The 17,183-nt window shown below is 41.5% G+C and overlaps 1 protein-coding gene and 1 long non-coding RNA gene across 4 annotated transcripts in view; one reads left to right on the top strand and one right to left on the bottom strand.

Moving 5' to 3' along the window:
* Window positions 1–12,428, bottom strand: part of SCRN1 (secernin 1) — a 33,305-nt gene extending 20,877 nt beyond the window's left edge. The window contains exons 1-2 of one of the 3 annotated variants that reach the window (XM_083825398.1): window positions 12,273–12,428; window positions 3,380–3,539 (exon numbers count right to left, since the gene is read on the bottom strand). In XM_083825398.1, coding sequence (XP_083681524.1) covers window positions 3,380–3,538 — 159 coding nt within the window. In that variant the 5' untranslated portion in view covers window position 3,539; window positions 12,273–12,428. Of the gene's footprint in view, window positions 1–3,379; window positions 3,540–7,074; window positions 7,116–12,198 lie in introns of those variants that run through there. The other 2 variants (XM_083825397.1, XM_083825399.1) reach the window with 2 other exon arrangements.
* Window positions 11,861–15,924, top strand: LOC310894824. The gene is made up of 2 exons (XR_014580202.1): window positions 11,861–12,028; window positions 12,638–15,924. It is a non-coding gene; the product is annotated as an uncharacterized lncRNA (long non-coding RNA).
* The last annotated feature ends 1,259 nt before the right edge of the window (window positions 15,925–17,183 follow it).

The following is a 17,183-nucleotide window of genomic DNA, read 5'->3' as shown; positions in this document are numbered from 1 at the left end:
AAGAAAACTGTAGCAAGTAGCAGATTACCAGACAACAAGAGAAATCTAGTCAGGAAAATCTATCTTAAAAATAAGGCAGAGGGCCTTGTATCTTAATGCTGACACAACACAAATTCTAACCAATGCATGAGAAAATCCACATCTGGAGAAAAAAAACATACTTACTTTTAGTAGAGAGATTCAGAAAAGGTGCCTATTTACGCGTAAGGGAGCAACATTTCACCTGCACACACGTATTTCCTAGACTGACCACTACAACAAGCAAGAGTGTTGATAAGCATTTGCAACTGCAGAGTAACAATGCGAAACAAGAGCAAAGTTTTGAGAAAGTTGTCACACACACACACACACACACACACACAGAGAACAGACCTTAATGAAAAGCCCTTTTGTACAGGGCCTTGGGAACCTGCTGACATGCAGGAAAGGAATTATGCTGATGAGTTAGCTGCAGGGTTACTGTCTGGTAGATTGTGCCACAAAGACCAAACTTAAAACGACTCCCAGTATTAACTGAACACCGATCTTTTCTTGTTTAGGGCACACTGGCTGAGAGCTACAGAGCAGAGCCTGATACATTCCTTTACAACAACAATCTGGCTGAAGTACTGTGCCATGTGTGGTTATACTGTGCATTATCATGGCTGCAAATGTGAGCAGCACAGGACAAACAGGATGCAGACTTCTTGAGAGAGTCTTACAAACTACCCATGGTGTGTGTTCAAAACCACCTTTTTAAAGAAGTTCAGAATGTGAGTGACAGTCATGGAAGAGTACTGAAAGAGGGATAGACATTACCTGCAAAGAAGAGAATATAACGAAAAGCAAGTTGGCCATCATTGCCAAGTGAAGTTAAAGAATATGTATCTAGCATAAGAAGGCAATAAAACACTACAAAAAGTACAATATGAACTGGAGAGAAATCTGTTCATTTGGAGGGAAAAAAAAAAAGAATGAATGAAAAGGAAAGTTTAGCCAGAGGCACAAAGGATTATTGGCTAAAAAAACAGTAGCATGAGCTAATTAATCATATTTTTCAATTTGTAAAATATCCTACCTTTAATTTCCTCAAGACCTGTGTAGTTAATTTTATAACAGAACAAGAGCTGTAGCAAAAAAAAAAAAACAACAAAAAAAAACCACCAGTAGATGAATCATTTGCAGTTTTCAAAGGTTTTAAAGAAAAAAATAATAATTCTGCACATGTCAGAGGCTACGTCTAAAAGCTTTGATATTCCTCTTCACCTCCTGTATTAACTAATTATGTCTGACAGCTCAGTAAGTTTGCTGGAAAGGTGGATAGACTTTGTCTATGTCTGCTACTTAAAAAACGTGAAGCAGATGAATTCAAGTCCTCTGAAGCTCTTCTCAACTTTTAGAGGTACAACTAACAGCACACAGGAAATAAACAGCTTTTGCCCAAGCTCTGCATACAGGCAAGTATGCATTTATCATGAGACAAGAGCAGTGTTAGACATGTTCCTGTAATAGAAGAAATACACATTCATTTTGGATAATTATCAAGAATGACAGATCTTATTTCAGTTCTGCTGTCATGGAGAGTTACCATGCTTGAAGTTGCAATCTTCTCGTTAATCAGCATCCTTAAGTTTATACAACTGCAAAATCTAGAATCAAATCTAGCAGCCCAAAACCTAGACTGTAGAACTTTTAATGATGCACTTGATCATTCAAAATTTCTACAAAAAGGATTATTGTACTTTTTGAAAGACCTTTGAAGTGACTAGCTTAAGAGAAAACAGAAAAATGTAAAGGACAATTTCTAAAGATAATTATTCACCAATATTGATATTTGCTAGACTTGTTTGTTTAACTTAATATACATGTGCAAAAAAATCATGACTTTTAAAGAAAAACTGGCAAGTCCATATTTAGGTCTATCTGAGGGAAAACTGCTAAAGGACTGTGCAAAGCTACTAGAGCTTGTATGTTTTTGGAAATCAGTGTACTTGCAAAACTTTAGGGTAGCTGATGTAGAATTACGTAATAGCATAGACTAGCAGAGGCCAAAGTAACCATCTAATTCGGGCTTAAGCCCCTACTTAAGAAAAAAAAAAAAAAAAAAAAAGGTGTTAGCCCACTCCAGTCTCTTGTCTAACGTTGTATCGTCATCATACCACAACAAATTTTATCTCCATTAAAAAAAAGATTGTGCAATTTAAGGAGGCCTGCAGACACTGCTTAGCAGAATAACTATAATACGTGGTGTGCTCGGCATAGTGATTGTATTCCCAGTTTCCAAAAGACAACTACAAAAGGCATTAAACTGGTTAATCATGGGGTGCTAAAGGAAATCATAATACATTATATATGGCTCAATTACATCCTAGAGCAAGTTATGACAATCTCATTGAAGAATAAGATACAGGGCAGAGCCCAAAATAATTAAGTACTCTAATATTAAGCTCTTAAAAATTATTCTCCTTTGGGAAAACAAAGACTCCAGAGTGGCTTTTAGAATTTCTTCCTCCACATTAACAACACTTTTTTTTTCCAGTTCTGTGAAAAGAAACTTCAAAAAAAACTGCTCTGAAAGTTTTCTTCTTATCATCATGCTTGTGTTTTGTATGCTAGCACAGGTCTACTGCAGTGCTACCTCTACAGCACTGCAGTGACAGCAGCTGGTGCTTTTGGAGAGGGGGGTGGTTTTCTTTGTATCTGAGATTAAACCATTTAATAATGCACAAGTTGCAGTACATGTTAGTAGCAAAACAAATCAGGAGAGCATTAGCTGTTACAAAGACGAACAGCACCAAGTCCTCTGAAATCTGGAAGTGGTCCCACTTTGAAGACAGGATGAAAATGGCACTAGCCTTGGGATCTCTTTCAGGGAAGCAACAACTGTGATATCCATAAAGGACCGGCAGGGAGGGGAGATACCAGCCCGGCACAGGCTGCCTAGTGTCCTCGGACTTCTGTACAGCCACAGGAATGGGAAGAGGTTGAATGCAGCTCCTCTGCTCAAGCAGCTACCCCCTCCAATCCTTCTCTTCTGCTGCCTCAGTCTCTTCATTGCACCTGCACCAAACACTTTCCCCTCTTCCTGTCTTGTTTCATTTGTCCCCTTTCTTTACCCTTCCACATCCGCTTATCCTTACAACTCTCCTGTCATGTAGGCTATGCAGTGCAGCTCTCTGAGGTCAGTTCCACCTGTCTGATGGAGAAAGTACAGGTTGTGTATTTTTCCTCAGTTAAACTAAGAAGTTACATTCTGAGTTTCACTTCTAAGACTTTCAAAAATCTTGTCTCCTCCCTACTTAGTGAAGGGAACAAGGATTGCACAATCTGGCAAGAAAAAAAGCAGCAGTCATTTCTTCTGGTAACAGTCATTTCACACCACATGAATGTTCACCCTTACCTCAACTTTACTTCCCGGATCATGAGTTGCAGCAGCAAAGTAGACCACCTCCTGCACTTCATCCCTAGGCCGTGCAGAGTTCTTTCCAAACACCACCAGCCCGTCCTTAGAACACGGGGGAAAGGCTACAAAACAGTAACTTGGAGGAGCTGCAGCCATCCTAAACAAGGAAAGAAGAAGTAAAAACTAGTATTTACCCAATTCATAATTTCATACATCAGAAAATTATTCATTCCTCTATGATTTGTTGCAGCCAAGAGACAGTACATTCCCTCTGTTTGTCAGTTGATTATTCAGTGATAGTGGAAGACGATGCCAGCTCCAAGGAGTCTTATCTGGGTTTAATAAAAACAATAGTGATGATTTTCAGACATTTTTCACTCAGGCCTTGCAAAGACAAAGAAGAGAGAAAAAGACAAGATGACTGTACCTTAATAAATCTAACCAGTCCCCATGGAGGGAAAGAAGATATTCTACACCAGAGCTGTTTGGGAACATATGACCTAGATGTATTCTGCTGACTCAGACAAGTGCAGAGACACAGAAGACTTTTAAATTACTCTCACTGTTCCAATGCAGTTTAAAATTTTAAAAAAGGAAAAAGAAAACATGTCTGAGGGATTCCTGAGGGAGAACAATGATGTAACTGGAAACAGAACAAAGACATAGCACAATTATAGCAAAACCTGTCTGTCATTTTATCTACTCACATCACAGAGGCTGAAGCACTAACTGCACTTTATTTCCTCTGTGGTTTCTCTGCATTGCTGCTCTTACCTAAAGTTAATTGATTGCAGTTTAGTTGTTTATGCGGGTTAATGTGAACGTTCTTTAAAATGCTTGTATGGCAGCACACACATTACAGGTGTTTGCAATGACAAATATTCATTAAAAATGTAAATGGTTTCAGGACTATGACACTACTGTAGCATGTCTTCTGTACATTGCTACATATGACTTTTTTCTCCATTCAGGGAACCTTCTGGCACATGCCTACAAAAGAAAAAGGTGGGGTGTTTACTGCTTGTTAAAATACCACTCTACGCACATGTCTCAGATTGTTTCATAAATCTTATCATTGCGTCAGAAGTCCACCTCGTTCAAAATGAACAAATATGTTCCTCCTCTCCCTCCCTGACACCCTGAACAGGTGAAAACGTATCCACGCATTTGGACTCCTTAGAAACAACCTACACAATCAAAACTTCCCCCAAACAGCTGCTAATTTATTTGAAAGAATGTTATGTGCATGGGGGGAAGGGGATGCACAAAGCTGGTTTTGATCATTAACTTGTATGCTATACAAACCTGACATTTTGGTGTGGTTTTTTTTTGTTTGTTTGTTTTGTTTTTTTAACAGTACCATTTGAGAACAAATTTTTCAGACAGAACAGCAGGCTTCCAGCGTTAAACCAAAGAAAGAATGACTTTGGATAAAGGCTATAACACACAGAGCAGCAATTGTTTGTGAAGAAAACGCTTAGAGTTCACCTATTGACTACAAACAGGTCATACACATGCTCAGCCTTGCAAAAAAAATCACCAAGAGAGGTTATTGTGTTAAAGGTATTCCCCACCAACCCAATGGGCGGTGATGAACTGTGTGGGGAATTCACACAACCTTTTAATTTAGGCAAGATTTTATAGAAGAGCTCTGAGTTGAAAATACTTTAGGTAACACTCACAAACCCCTTTTTACAGGCAGAGTTTTGGCCAGCAAGGAGGGACAAGTGGCAGTAAGTTGGAATGACTTCTGCCGATAAAAATACACCTGCGAGAGGACACCTACCTACAGACTTGCACATTGTGCCACTAAGTCCCAGCATACTACTGGGTGTAGATGGGTGTCTTGTGGACACACATGAAGACAAAGCCCCACTTTAATTGCCATTCTCACCACTTGTGAGTCAAAGCATTGTGATTAAACTGCAGATGCAGAGCTTTACCCATACTCCATCACTAATGAAAGCATTTAGTATTTTGATGTATGCAAGCCATGAATTATTAGGAGTATGTAGATTTATTTTGCTTTGTTGGCAACATCAACGTAACTGCTTTCCAATGCCCCCTAAGAGTTCACATCTACATTCAGGTAAGGCAACATTCAGTGCTCTAAATTTATCTTCTGTCGTCTTGCCAGAGCAGCCAAAATCTTGAATAACTCCCAGGCTTACTGTAGATACCAGAAAGCAAAATAATTTTTCTTTATTCTAAACACAAACTAAGTGGATATATTTGAAATACATGAGGCAGCTGAAAGACACTAACCTTTCTTTCTAGGCTGTTGGATGTCTGAAGTGATACACAGCACTAATTTTATTAGATTCAGTTCTTCTGCTTACTTATCAAATATACTACTTACATACCAAATTATTGCCAGGTGGGCTTAAAAAGAAGGGAAGGAATGTTTAATCACTATGATACTGAATAAATCAGAAGGTATGCAAGGCAGACTTTTACATACCTCCAGATGGAGCAGAGAGGGAAAAAAAACCTGTAGGTATATAATGTTCTGCAGAATCCTGATGTCCTCCTTAGCATAAAATGGGGTCATTTTAATTTATTTTTTTTATTATTATTATTTGTTCCTTTAAATATACCAACACTTACAGAAAAAAAATAAAAATGCCATTTTTGGTAGTACTTTAAGTATGGAAGTACGGGTAAGCTACTCCGTAGCACTCCCTAACACACAGTATACTTGGAGCAGATGTAGTGCAATGTTGGTTGAACACCTTAAGCTGAATGTTACAACACTGCACTGAAAACATGATAATAAGAATAAAGACCATAATCATAATGATCGTAAGAGTTAGCACTGGGATCTTAAATTACGTTTACAAACAGGGAAGCTAGCCAGCAGTCTGCTACAACATAAATCTACTTAGTTTGTTGGGTAGCAGCTTTTCCTAGAACCTCATTTGTTAATTTTAAATCAGACAAGGACAGCAGTTTCTCAAATACACCCACAGCCCGAGTTTGTTCAGAACACCACTGATCTTCATCTTCCTTGATCATGTACCTGAAGCAGTTTGTTAGCAGCTACCTGTCCTAACAGAAGATTTTTACTTTCTTGCTTCTCCTCCCTCTTTCCTTAGCTCATCTTCAGGTTGTCCTCATTCTCATTTTCATGCATTTCAGAGAACGGTTCAGGTTGGAAGGGACCTCTGGAGGCCACCTGGTCCACCCCCCCGCTCAAACAGGGCCACCCAGAGCAGCTTGCCCAGGACGCTTCTGAAGATCTCCGAGGAGGGAGACTCCACAACCTCTCCGGGCAGCCTGTGCCAGTGCTCGGTCACCTGCAAAGAAATGCTTCCTGATGTTTAGATGGAACCTCCCGTGCTCCAGTTTGTGCCCATCGCCTCTTGTCCCAACACTGGGCACCACTGAGAAGAGCCTGGCTCTGTCTTCCTTGCATCCTCCCTCCAGGTGTTTATGTACAAGACCCTCCCTGAACCTCCTTGTCTTCTGGCTGAGCCATCCCAGCCCTCTCTGCCTTTCCTCTTAGTAGAGGAGCTCCAGCCCCTCCATCACCCTGGTGGCCCTTTGTTGGGCATTCTCCTGCCGTTTTTGCCACCTCACCAGAAACGTTCCCGACTCAACAGCAGACAAGCATCTTTCATCCACAGGAGGAACAGAATACTCCTCCTTCACAGAACCCGCGATAAATCAGGTTAATTTACAAAGCTACCTACTGTTAATCCCCTGAATGCTCCTCTTTTTCCACAGATTATTTGCTCCTCCAAGGAAAGGCAATCCTGAAAACCTCAGAAAACACAGGGAATGAATGCAAATATATCTCAAAGAACACCATCACAGCCACAGTGACATTCTTCACCACATGGCACCGTAGCACACAGGCCTGCTTTTCTCAGCACATACCTCAGACAAGCTTTGACACAGACAGAGGTAACCCTGTGCTGTACGTCAGCATGCCTCAGATGAGCCTGCAGACCAATGGAGTCCAAACTGGAGGAAGGAAAGCTTTCATACTACCTTGCACTGCTGCTCTGAAAGCTGCTATTTGGGATTGAAGTCATCTTTACAAGGTTCAAGAAGTTGACTGCTACAATAAAATTACTTCTCAGAAAAATATCTTCCTCCTATATCCAGTAGATATCAACTCTTTCCAAGCCAAACTTTCCTTGTTTGCCAAAACCCCCTGAAGACATTAAGTACAAAGTAATTACCAGTTTTACAAAGTTACGAAATATGTGAAAACTGGCCTGCCAACAGTTTGAGTTGCTACATCTTACTTTACAAAAGAATTACCAAAAATAAACATTCAATATTATGAGCTATTAGTTTTTGAAGCCCTTCTAATAAGTTATTGTTTAAGCAATTCTGGAGCTTATTTCTAAAACAGTAAAATTGCTTTTGCCAACAGCAAGTTCTTTTCTCTGCTCTTCCTTTCAATTGGAAAACAAGACAATAGCTTATAATGAAAGTGCAGCACTTACTAGGAAGCAGCAGGCAATGAAAATCATCAGGGAGAGAAAGCAGGGTCAAAAAAAAGGGTCTGTCTTGAAACTTGACTTGTGCTTACTGAACTGAACCGATATTTACTCCTCCTCATGCTTTTTGAATTGCTGTTAGCAATGCCCTACAACTTTATCCCAACAACAAAAAGGTAAGATACCCCTAGAATCGCAAATTTAACCCCTTGGGTTTAATACAAGCTAGGTTAGCTGGGTTTTCTGAAATGGAAAGCATGTTACCTGGGATTTTTTTGGTTATGAAAACATCCTAAACAATGGAAACACCAAAAGAAAACCCTCTGAAGTAGCTAGTCCTATGTATAGAGCTCATACTTTCCTGACAGGGCTGCTAAACTCTTGCCGATAAGCTCTGACTGCTTTCTGGTGATGACAACATTTTTATTTTTTCTGTAATGCTTATATTGCAAAGGGGACCTGAGCTGCTTCTAAACTCCAGAGAGCATATTAAGCCTTTTACAAAGGCATACAACTTGTTTCTGAGGTATAAAAGCAGGATTTTTCCTCCCTATATTTTGGGCTTTTAGAGAAGAGAAGCCCAGCTGTGCTAATACTTCTGAACTATTTCAGTAATGTTTAAAGAATCCAATAAATCTGTTTTCATTGCTACCAGGAAGGACAAGTCACCTAATCTACAGCACACTTTTACAATGAAAAGCTTGCAGGCAGCACCTGAACAAGGCTCCTCAAATTTGAATTAAGACTGTCTCATGAGGAAGGAAAGAATATATCAAATGGGCCCCACTTATATCCTCTTAACTCTTCCATGTTTTTACTGGGGTGGCAGGAGAAAGGTCAGGCTCGGTTGTGAGAACTGTTGACAGTTCAGCTGTTGGTTTTGAACCGATATTTTAACCTCCAAATCAAAATGCTTCCTGTGCCGGAGACAAGCTTGTATTTCCATTTCCAAATCAGGCCTAGTGTCTTATGCAGAGACATGTGATCTCTGCATCCTGCAGAAAAGCAATGTTTCCAGAAACAGAAATGAAAAGCAAAATTCATTCAGTTGCAGGCAGAGAACAAAGACAACAATCTGAAAGGCACAATAATAATATTGTTCCCATCTTGGGAGGCACTGAAAGGTTATTTTTTAAATTGACAAATCGGACAGTTTTAAAGACTGACTTACCAGGAGAAAGGAAGGTTGCATTTGTTAAGAAATTAGAAAAGCAGAGATTGTTCCTGAATATAAAGCACAAAAATGCACCAGATCTGTGCGTTCCTAAGGTTTGGACATTTCATTATTAGTCAAACTGTTTGTCTCTTTCCTTACCACATGAGACCGGTGATGCCAACTTACCACTTAAGGGTGCCACATCCTACAGAAATGCAGCTCAGCTTTGACTGTCTGTCTCAGAAGATATCTAAGGGGAGTTATCAGCAGCTGAAACATAGCAAGCCAAGCTCAACTTCTCTACTGTTCTTTAAAGTCAGTAGCCCCCCTTGCACATTAACTACACGCTGAAAATGTCTCATTAACCACACCAGAATGAACTACCGCATTTTGGAGAATATGAGGAAAACCTCAAATTTCTAGTCAGAGATTTGGGATGGCCATTTTCTCCAGTAGCTTCACTTTTATTTTTGACTTACAAGAAGTAGCAATTCCCTACACAAGCATAAAATCTAGTTGCAATTCAAAGCTTTCCCAAACAGTACACCCCCTTCGGTCATTTTACTGAACAAATGCATAACAGGCCTGGAAGGAATTGAAAATATTTCTCTTGCTGTATGTGGGGAAAATTTGAGATGGTCCTGGAAACAGCTGCCAGATTTCTTAAATCTGCCTAACAAATTAGATACTGGCAAAACTCTTCAGCATTTAGATTCTCCACAAATGATAAGATTTCAGCTGTTAGGAAAGTTTACAGTCCCCTGACCAACCAGTTCTACTTTCATTGTCTAATATACCCTCACCCATCCTTTCAATGTAGACATCTTTCAAAAGAAGATAGGATCTTATTTTTTGCTTCTAGTAATTCAAATTATGTTGATGAAAACTCGTTCTATTTAAAAACAAATGAGGGTCATTCATCCAGAAGACAACAGATTTCAACCTCATTTCCATCCTAGGCTGTGCATACAGGGAAAATTCATTATTTATACAAACTTTTCACTGAGCGGATGTCAATGCACTTAATTAAGTCTCCAAGCAGTATCAGAACTATATCCCTTTTGTAGCTGCTATTCAGCCTGCAATCTAAGGTCTTATTTGTAACATTCTCAATTTTGTAGAGAAGAACCTGTTTTCCTGCACAAGCTCTTCGCTTCTGCTACTGAGGCTGAGACTCTGGTTAGGACCTGCTGGCATCCCGAGTGTCTTTGTACAGCACACAGCTTCTTAATGAGACATCCTTTGCTGCTGCACAATATTTAGCAAGGGGGTATTCCCTTTTTGTAAAGAGGCAGTACAAGCCAGCTTTGCTGTTCAGTGAGGTCCTGATCCCTTCACAGGAAGACTGTCCACCTACACACATAACTGGCTACATGCACTGACTGGTAGACCTTCGAAATTAGCAACACTGGTCTATTAACAAGGGGTAAAATACAAAGCACCAAAGTACCTCCCTGGAAGGCTCTGCATTGTTTAAAATATATCCCAAAACAACAGCAACTGTTGCAAGACTAGCAACAGAGTTTGTAAATGTACCATGTAATAAAATACATTGTGGCAGAAACCAGCTACCTGGGTACCTTACTGATGCCTATTTCATGCAATTTCCCTACCTACCGAATTTACAGAAAGAGAAGGCCAGTAAACTACAGAGATGATGTCCTGTTTCACAAATCTTCAAGTCCATAGCAGACAAAGAAATTCTTATTGGAAGCTTCTAGCATAAACTACTACAAGTTTCCCACATGCAAGCTGTGTAAATCACACACAGATGATGACTTTTGAAGGGGAGGGCAGATAGCCAAATTCAGTACCTTTTACCAAAAACACCAAACTCAGCAAGAGTAAGCAAATGGAGCTTAAGTCATATCCTACTTTACCAGGAAAAAAAAAGTGACAAATGTCTTCCAAAAAAAAAAAAAAAAACAAACAAAAAGGAAGCCACCACAAAAATCTCAAATTCCAAGCATCAGAAATACTCTTTTGGGTAGCACAAAACCTACTCATAACAATAAGGATTTCCATCTACCACACTTGCCTCCATATCACATCTGTGTTTTCTGACTGTCTATATAAATTCTGGAAACTAAACTCCTTCCAAAAGTTTATAGCACTATGAATGGCTTAACTTCAGCCTTGATTCATCCCAAATGAGAAGAAGTCCTGCGTTTGCAGAGATCAGATAAATACATATATATGATTAAGGGTTTGTTTTGAGGTTTCTGCTTGTTTGATTGGAGGGTTTGGGGTGCACATTATGAACAAAATTGCATGCTTAGAGGTGCTTTAAATCCATAAATCTACACCAGCTTTTAGACCAATAGCCTACATGGTAATAGTCTATAACTGAGCCCACTTCCCACAAGCTCATGCATTTGTTTTCTGAACTACTGAGTAAATTTAACATACCCAGCTCACTTGCATCACAGAATGTACCAACATGCAACACCACCTCTTCTCTAAGATCGTTACGTTGAAAGTTTCATGTTTTACAGGTACGGATGGCTTCACTCACAGTTTAAAGAAACTGTACATACTGACAGATCTATACATACATGCACTCATCGGCTCAGGGCCCTAATAACGCTGTCCTCTGCTCGAGATGCTGGGGTAACGAGATCTTTTTTTCCCCTCTCTAGTTATCAGTACTGGCGCAAACATCTTTTTTTAAAGCAGGTTAACGACAGCCTCTGGTATTATTACAGCGGCATAAATAAAGAGCTGAGTTTTGCCGACTCTTCCCTGGAAGCACGCCTGCTCAGGTGAACGAACCCACCACGCACCTACCTGACAGGAACAGCACACACACGCACACACACACGAAGGCATCAAGATTTCAAGGTGACTACATCAAAAGGCACCTTCAAAAAAAAATAAAGGGGGAGGGGAGGGGGGCAGGGTGCTTAAAAACCCGAAGGGAAAGGAGCTAGCAGAGAGAAGACGGGCACAGGAGAGTGAGGGGCACCGGAGATGCCGGCCGCCCCCCGCCGCTGCCCGCCGGGGCAGCCATGTTGCGCAGCCCCCGCCCCGCCGCTGCAGGTGCGCGGAGCCGCCGGGGGCCATCGCCGCCGGGAAAACGGCCCCGCGCCGCCCTCCTCCGCCATCCGCGGCCGTCGGGCTGAGGAGAGGCGGCGGACACCTTCCCCTCCATCCCGCCCTTCCCTCCCGCACCGCCGGGCAGGTGCCCGCCCGCACCCCCCCCACCTCACCGAGCGGTGCGGTAGCGGCGCGGGGAGCTGGAAGCCGCCGCCCTGCCCGCGGCGGTAGCGGCCCCGTTACGCACCTCGAGCTCCGCTCCCCTCAGCCTGCTGGCGGCGGCCCCTGCCGGTGGAAGCCGGCGCGACCCTCCCCGCTCCCCCCGTGTGCGCAGCCGCCGCCCGAGCCGCTCCGCCCGGTCCCGCAGCGGGCACGGCGCCGCCGCCCCGGCGGCTGTACCCTCAGAGCCGGCCCCGGGCGGGCCGGGGGGCTCCGAGCGGCGCCGGGAAAATGGCGCCCGGAAGAGGGAGAGGAGCCCGCGCACCGCTCCCGAGTTTTGGGGAGCCGAGGGGATGGCCTCGAGGGCCGGGGGGTCTCTGCTGGCCCCGGGGTGTGAGGGTGTGGGGGAGCACCTTCACATTTAGCTTCACATTTTTGTCTCTGTCCTCAAAGGAGCTCACTGCTTGCTTCACGGATGTCACCTCCAGCCCCACTCTGCACAGAGAAGAGGGGCTGCCGTGTTTGGTGGGAAGATGGAAGGGTTGAGGGAGGCTGGAGAGCAGGACTGAAAGGCAAGGATGAGCCCACAGGCAGAACAAGAAGCATTAAGGACTATAGCTTTTCAGCATAAGAGCAGGAAGAAGCAAATAGGTTGGTGTAGCTGTGTGGAACTTGCTGAAGGCACATGAAATACAGAAATCTATAAAAGAGATTTATGCCCCTATTCAAGAGTTTTGTTCTCCACGCTATTGCCTCCTGTCACGGGTTTCTGTGCTTGTGGCCAGCACACCTAATTGCCTGTAAGTTCCCTGTCGTCATGGGTTCCCTACTGCTGCACAACTTTGTGGTCAGGTTGGATACCTCAGGACATTTGCTTGTCTTCCCATTTCTCTTCAGCAGCCTGATTCGTCAACATGGTCCAAGCCAAGCTAACACGTCTACAGAATCAATCACCACAGAAGTCAGGTCACTGAATTTCAGTTAGTACAAGTCACTTGCTCCTGCCAGGTGGGAATCAAGACTCTTGAGTATCACATTGCTTAGCAGATCAGTAGATCTAGTTTTAAAATCTAACAAAGGAATGACAAAAGGGCAGGCAGAGTCTACATATGGGACCTTACATGAAAAGAGAATTTAGAAGGAAAAACCCTGGAAGCATCTACAGAAAAAAGAATTTCCTCTCATCACCTCAAGAAGCAGATGGATCCATGGGGCTGCGTGGGTTCAGAAATGATGGGTCATCTTTGGACAACATTGCTGTCAAACATAATTGCAGACCAGAAGTTGTAACTTCATTAGGTAACCAAAAAAATTAATTTGCCTTTCCTAGTTTAAATCCCTGTGAACGTAAAATACTCTGACATCTACACCTTTTGGGGGTTATATCAGTAACTTGAATAGGCACTAATTTAGAACTAATTACTTAGGCTCAATGCTTTTTATTAAAAAACAGGGCTGATCAGTAGCCTCATGGAGCCCTTGGTACTCCAAGATCTTCCACTATGTATTTTAGACAAGACCTTTGATTTCCTGTGCTATCAGTTTTCTGCCATCAGAATTACAGTTCAACGTGTTGTGCAATAGAAAAAAGTCTGGATATCTCCTCCTTAAAATATCTGACTGAGAGGTAGTTTGAATCACTTTAATCAATACTGAAAAACTGAGGAGTTTATACCAATTTAATTGTAACAACTTCAGTTAAACATAACGACCCAAATTCCTTGCTCTGAAATTATGTGAAGGATGAACTGTGTCATAGCTTGCTTCTCAGAATCAGAAAGATAGCTGATGAAAAGAACAGGTGCAGTTTAAAAGGAGTTTTAAATTATATCCTGCGACACACCACTTCCATTACCCATATTATGCTCACTTAGATGACTAAGTCTATTCTCCTAATTACACTAGAGATGATTATGGCTGAGTATAATCTACCTAAGAATTATTAGACTGTCTACTGAGTGATTAAATACTGGCTACGCAGAAGTCCTTGATGCTTCCTTTCTGTGTAAGCTGTCATGAACTATGTAAAGCACCAAGGATGAGTGGTTAGAGCATGGCCCGGGCAGGCAGGAGATTGTGTGGTGTGTGTGTGTCATTCTGCCATGAGCTTGCAGCTTGGCTTTGGATAAAACTTGTAACCTCATGGAAATTCAATTACCTCATAAATGAAATGCAGAGAGCATTTAGTTACAGCTGCATCTTGGAAACCTTTGAGTGGAACTGCTGCGCAAACAGAAAATACAAAATTATTATAATTTGGACAAAGCCATAATGATTATTTGTCGATTATTTGCTCATCATCTTTAATAACATGACAGCAGAATTTATGGATATACAAAACAAATGTTTGTTCTCTTGTAAAAGACTAAATGGGGTACAATATTGAAGGAGTGCAGAACACATCTTTACAGAGGAGAAATTCAAAGAACATTTGTTCTATCCGTGAAAAGAGAGAGACCAAAACCCAAACAGAGCAACACATAGTTTGTTACAGTTTATTTTTGTTCTTCTTTAAACACCTCCTCAGTTGGAGAACAAAGCCTATTCAGCAGAACTAGTACCCCAAATCCTCAGCACTGATCTATTTGATTCCTGATTTCTAAAATACTTTCCTCTGCAAGTCAGAGAGCAGACACGCAGGGATACAACCGGTGGAACTAGTATTCTCAGCAGTTTGGAAGGAGAGAAGTTGGCTTAATGTAGACAACAAAAAAGATAATCTAAGTGTTTAAATTGTATATGAAAATGTACCATGATAGATTTTTGTGAAAGGCTACTAACAGCCAAGAAATCCCTTTTGTTGGTATTCCCTTCTGACATTTCAAGCCACCATCTTAGTCTTGTTCTGTCTGGTGAAGCACTGATTCAGAGCACATAAAAATCAGATGTATTTGGGTTATACAGAAAAAAAAATGACCTGCCTGCTGCTAAGTCAGAATTCTAAACCTCTTTCTGTAAAGGCATTCCACTAAACTTAAAGGATTCCACTTGCAGTTAGTTATTGGACAAAAATCTTCTCAAATAGAGAAAAGCCAACCCTGCGTAACATTGGAAAACCCTGCAAGCCCCTAGGATCATAGCTACACCATAGGCCAGTAAATTCAAATGACGCTACGCAGATCTAAGGAGCAAAAAGTATCAATGGTACTGGGATTTCTTTTTATATGGCCAGCAGGCTGGAGTGGAGAGATGAGAATACTTCTCCCACACTAAAAGTAGTTTCATCCATAACAAAGACAGAGGGTGGCAAATGCAATATTCTGGTATGAAGTAAAGATCCCACTTGCTGGGCTCAGCAAATGTTCAAATGATATAGATACGAGAAATCCTGGGTGCAGCCCCTTTATCCAGTTATGCCACTGAAGATAAATCTATGTAAATGGCTGCAGCTGTGTGTACGATGTCGTTGTAGGCACAAAGGCAGGCTTAGATGCTCAGCTTACTCATGCACCACAGAAAGTAAATCATTTTTCCATTGCAGAAGTGACATAAGTGATCACAACTGCTGAGCCATGTCATGGGGACAGAGGAAGCCAGTGTGCCACCAGGTTGCAGTAACCTTCAGCATCCAGAAACCTAGTGGACTTCGCACTGAACCACACAACTTAGCACCCATTCAAAAAGGTTACTTCTCTTCTGGATGATTGGATTTACCAAAAAAAAAAAAAAAGCATAAGTCTGTTGCTTGATTTTTGTAAATGTTGTAATTTTCCTTGTTCTAATGTATAATAACCTGTGACCACATACTTATTTTCATAACTCTAAAAGATATCACAGGACATATTTATTATTATTGCCTCATAAAGTCTGTGGACCTGTAGGTTGTTTTTTTTTTAGTGTGCTACAATAGCATCTATAACAACGAACTCTTGACTAAGTAAATAGTTGAGGTAGGTGGAAGGAAATCTGTCATCCTGAGAAAAGAAGCCAGTTATAAAAACAAAGAACCAGAAAATAGAGATACAATGGCATTTTTTATGAAATGATCCTGCTTAATCCTGATGTATGCTTTCATTGTTACCATGTTGCCTGTGCAGAAATGCTTGTAGCAGAGCAATGAGCTGGAAAAGTGGTCTCACTTCCCTCTGCGAGAAACGTGCTATAGTAACCATGTGCTATATAGTTACTGCTATTAAAATTGTATTAAAATTCAAGCACATAGTTTTTCCAAGTTTAGCTTTATTCATAAAATCGCAACAGCTTAAACATCAAGGCATAAGATAAAAACGGTTCTGGTGTTACGCAGGTGATGGAGGAATTTATTGAAGTGACTGCATATTATCCGAAACGGTTTTATATTGTGTAATAGTGTGTCGTGTCCGAATAATCTGTGCGTAAATTGCTGCAAATAAAATCACAGCACTTAGAGGAAAGACGGGACAGTAATAAAAGGGACAGAAAATGCCACTCGGTGATGTATCAGCCATCTGGTGCAATGCAAAGAGGAGGTTACAGGCTTCCCAGGAGTTACCACAGCAACAGGTCTGCTGAGCACACTTAGGAGCAAAGCGTGTGGCAGCAGCCTCTGTTCACCACCGTGTGCACCTCAGACACTGGGGGCTGCAAACAGGGCATATCCTGGCTGGGAGGCTCGGGATGGGTTTCTGCAGCACAAACCGGTCAATAGGTAGGAAGGGACCTCTGCTAACAGAAATGCTTCAGACTGAAGTGAAAACAAAGGAAACCAAAGACGTTCTTTTGGTTGCAGCACTTGCAAAAGGATGGGGAAAACATAGTTTAAAAATATCCGTGACTGAGTGTTTCTTTCTGAGGAAAGAGCTCCCAGTTATACAAATGGCCTGGCCCACAGTGTGTGACTGGAAAATGGTAGGTAACAGGAGATAGGGGAAAACCAAACCAAAACAAAACAAAAACAAAGCTTAAACATAAGCAACATTTCACACTGTTTGCATGCTATTTTTTTACATGCTTGTTTTAATATAGAAATGTCAACAATAGATTACCCAGGAGTTTTTAAACTTCCTTACACTGGCTGTGG

The sequence above is a fragment of the Anser anser genome (assembly GCF_964211835.1).
Source record: "Anser anser genome assembly, chromosome: 2".
NCBI classification, from domain to species: domain Eukaryota; kingdom Metazoa; phylum Chordata; class Aves; order Anseriformes; family Anatidae; genus Anser; species Anser anser.
This window is presented reverse-complemented; position numbering and strand designations above follow the sequence as displayed.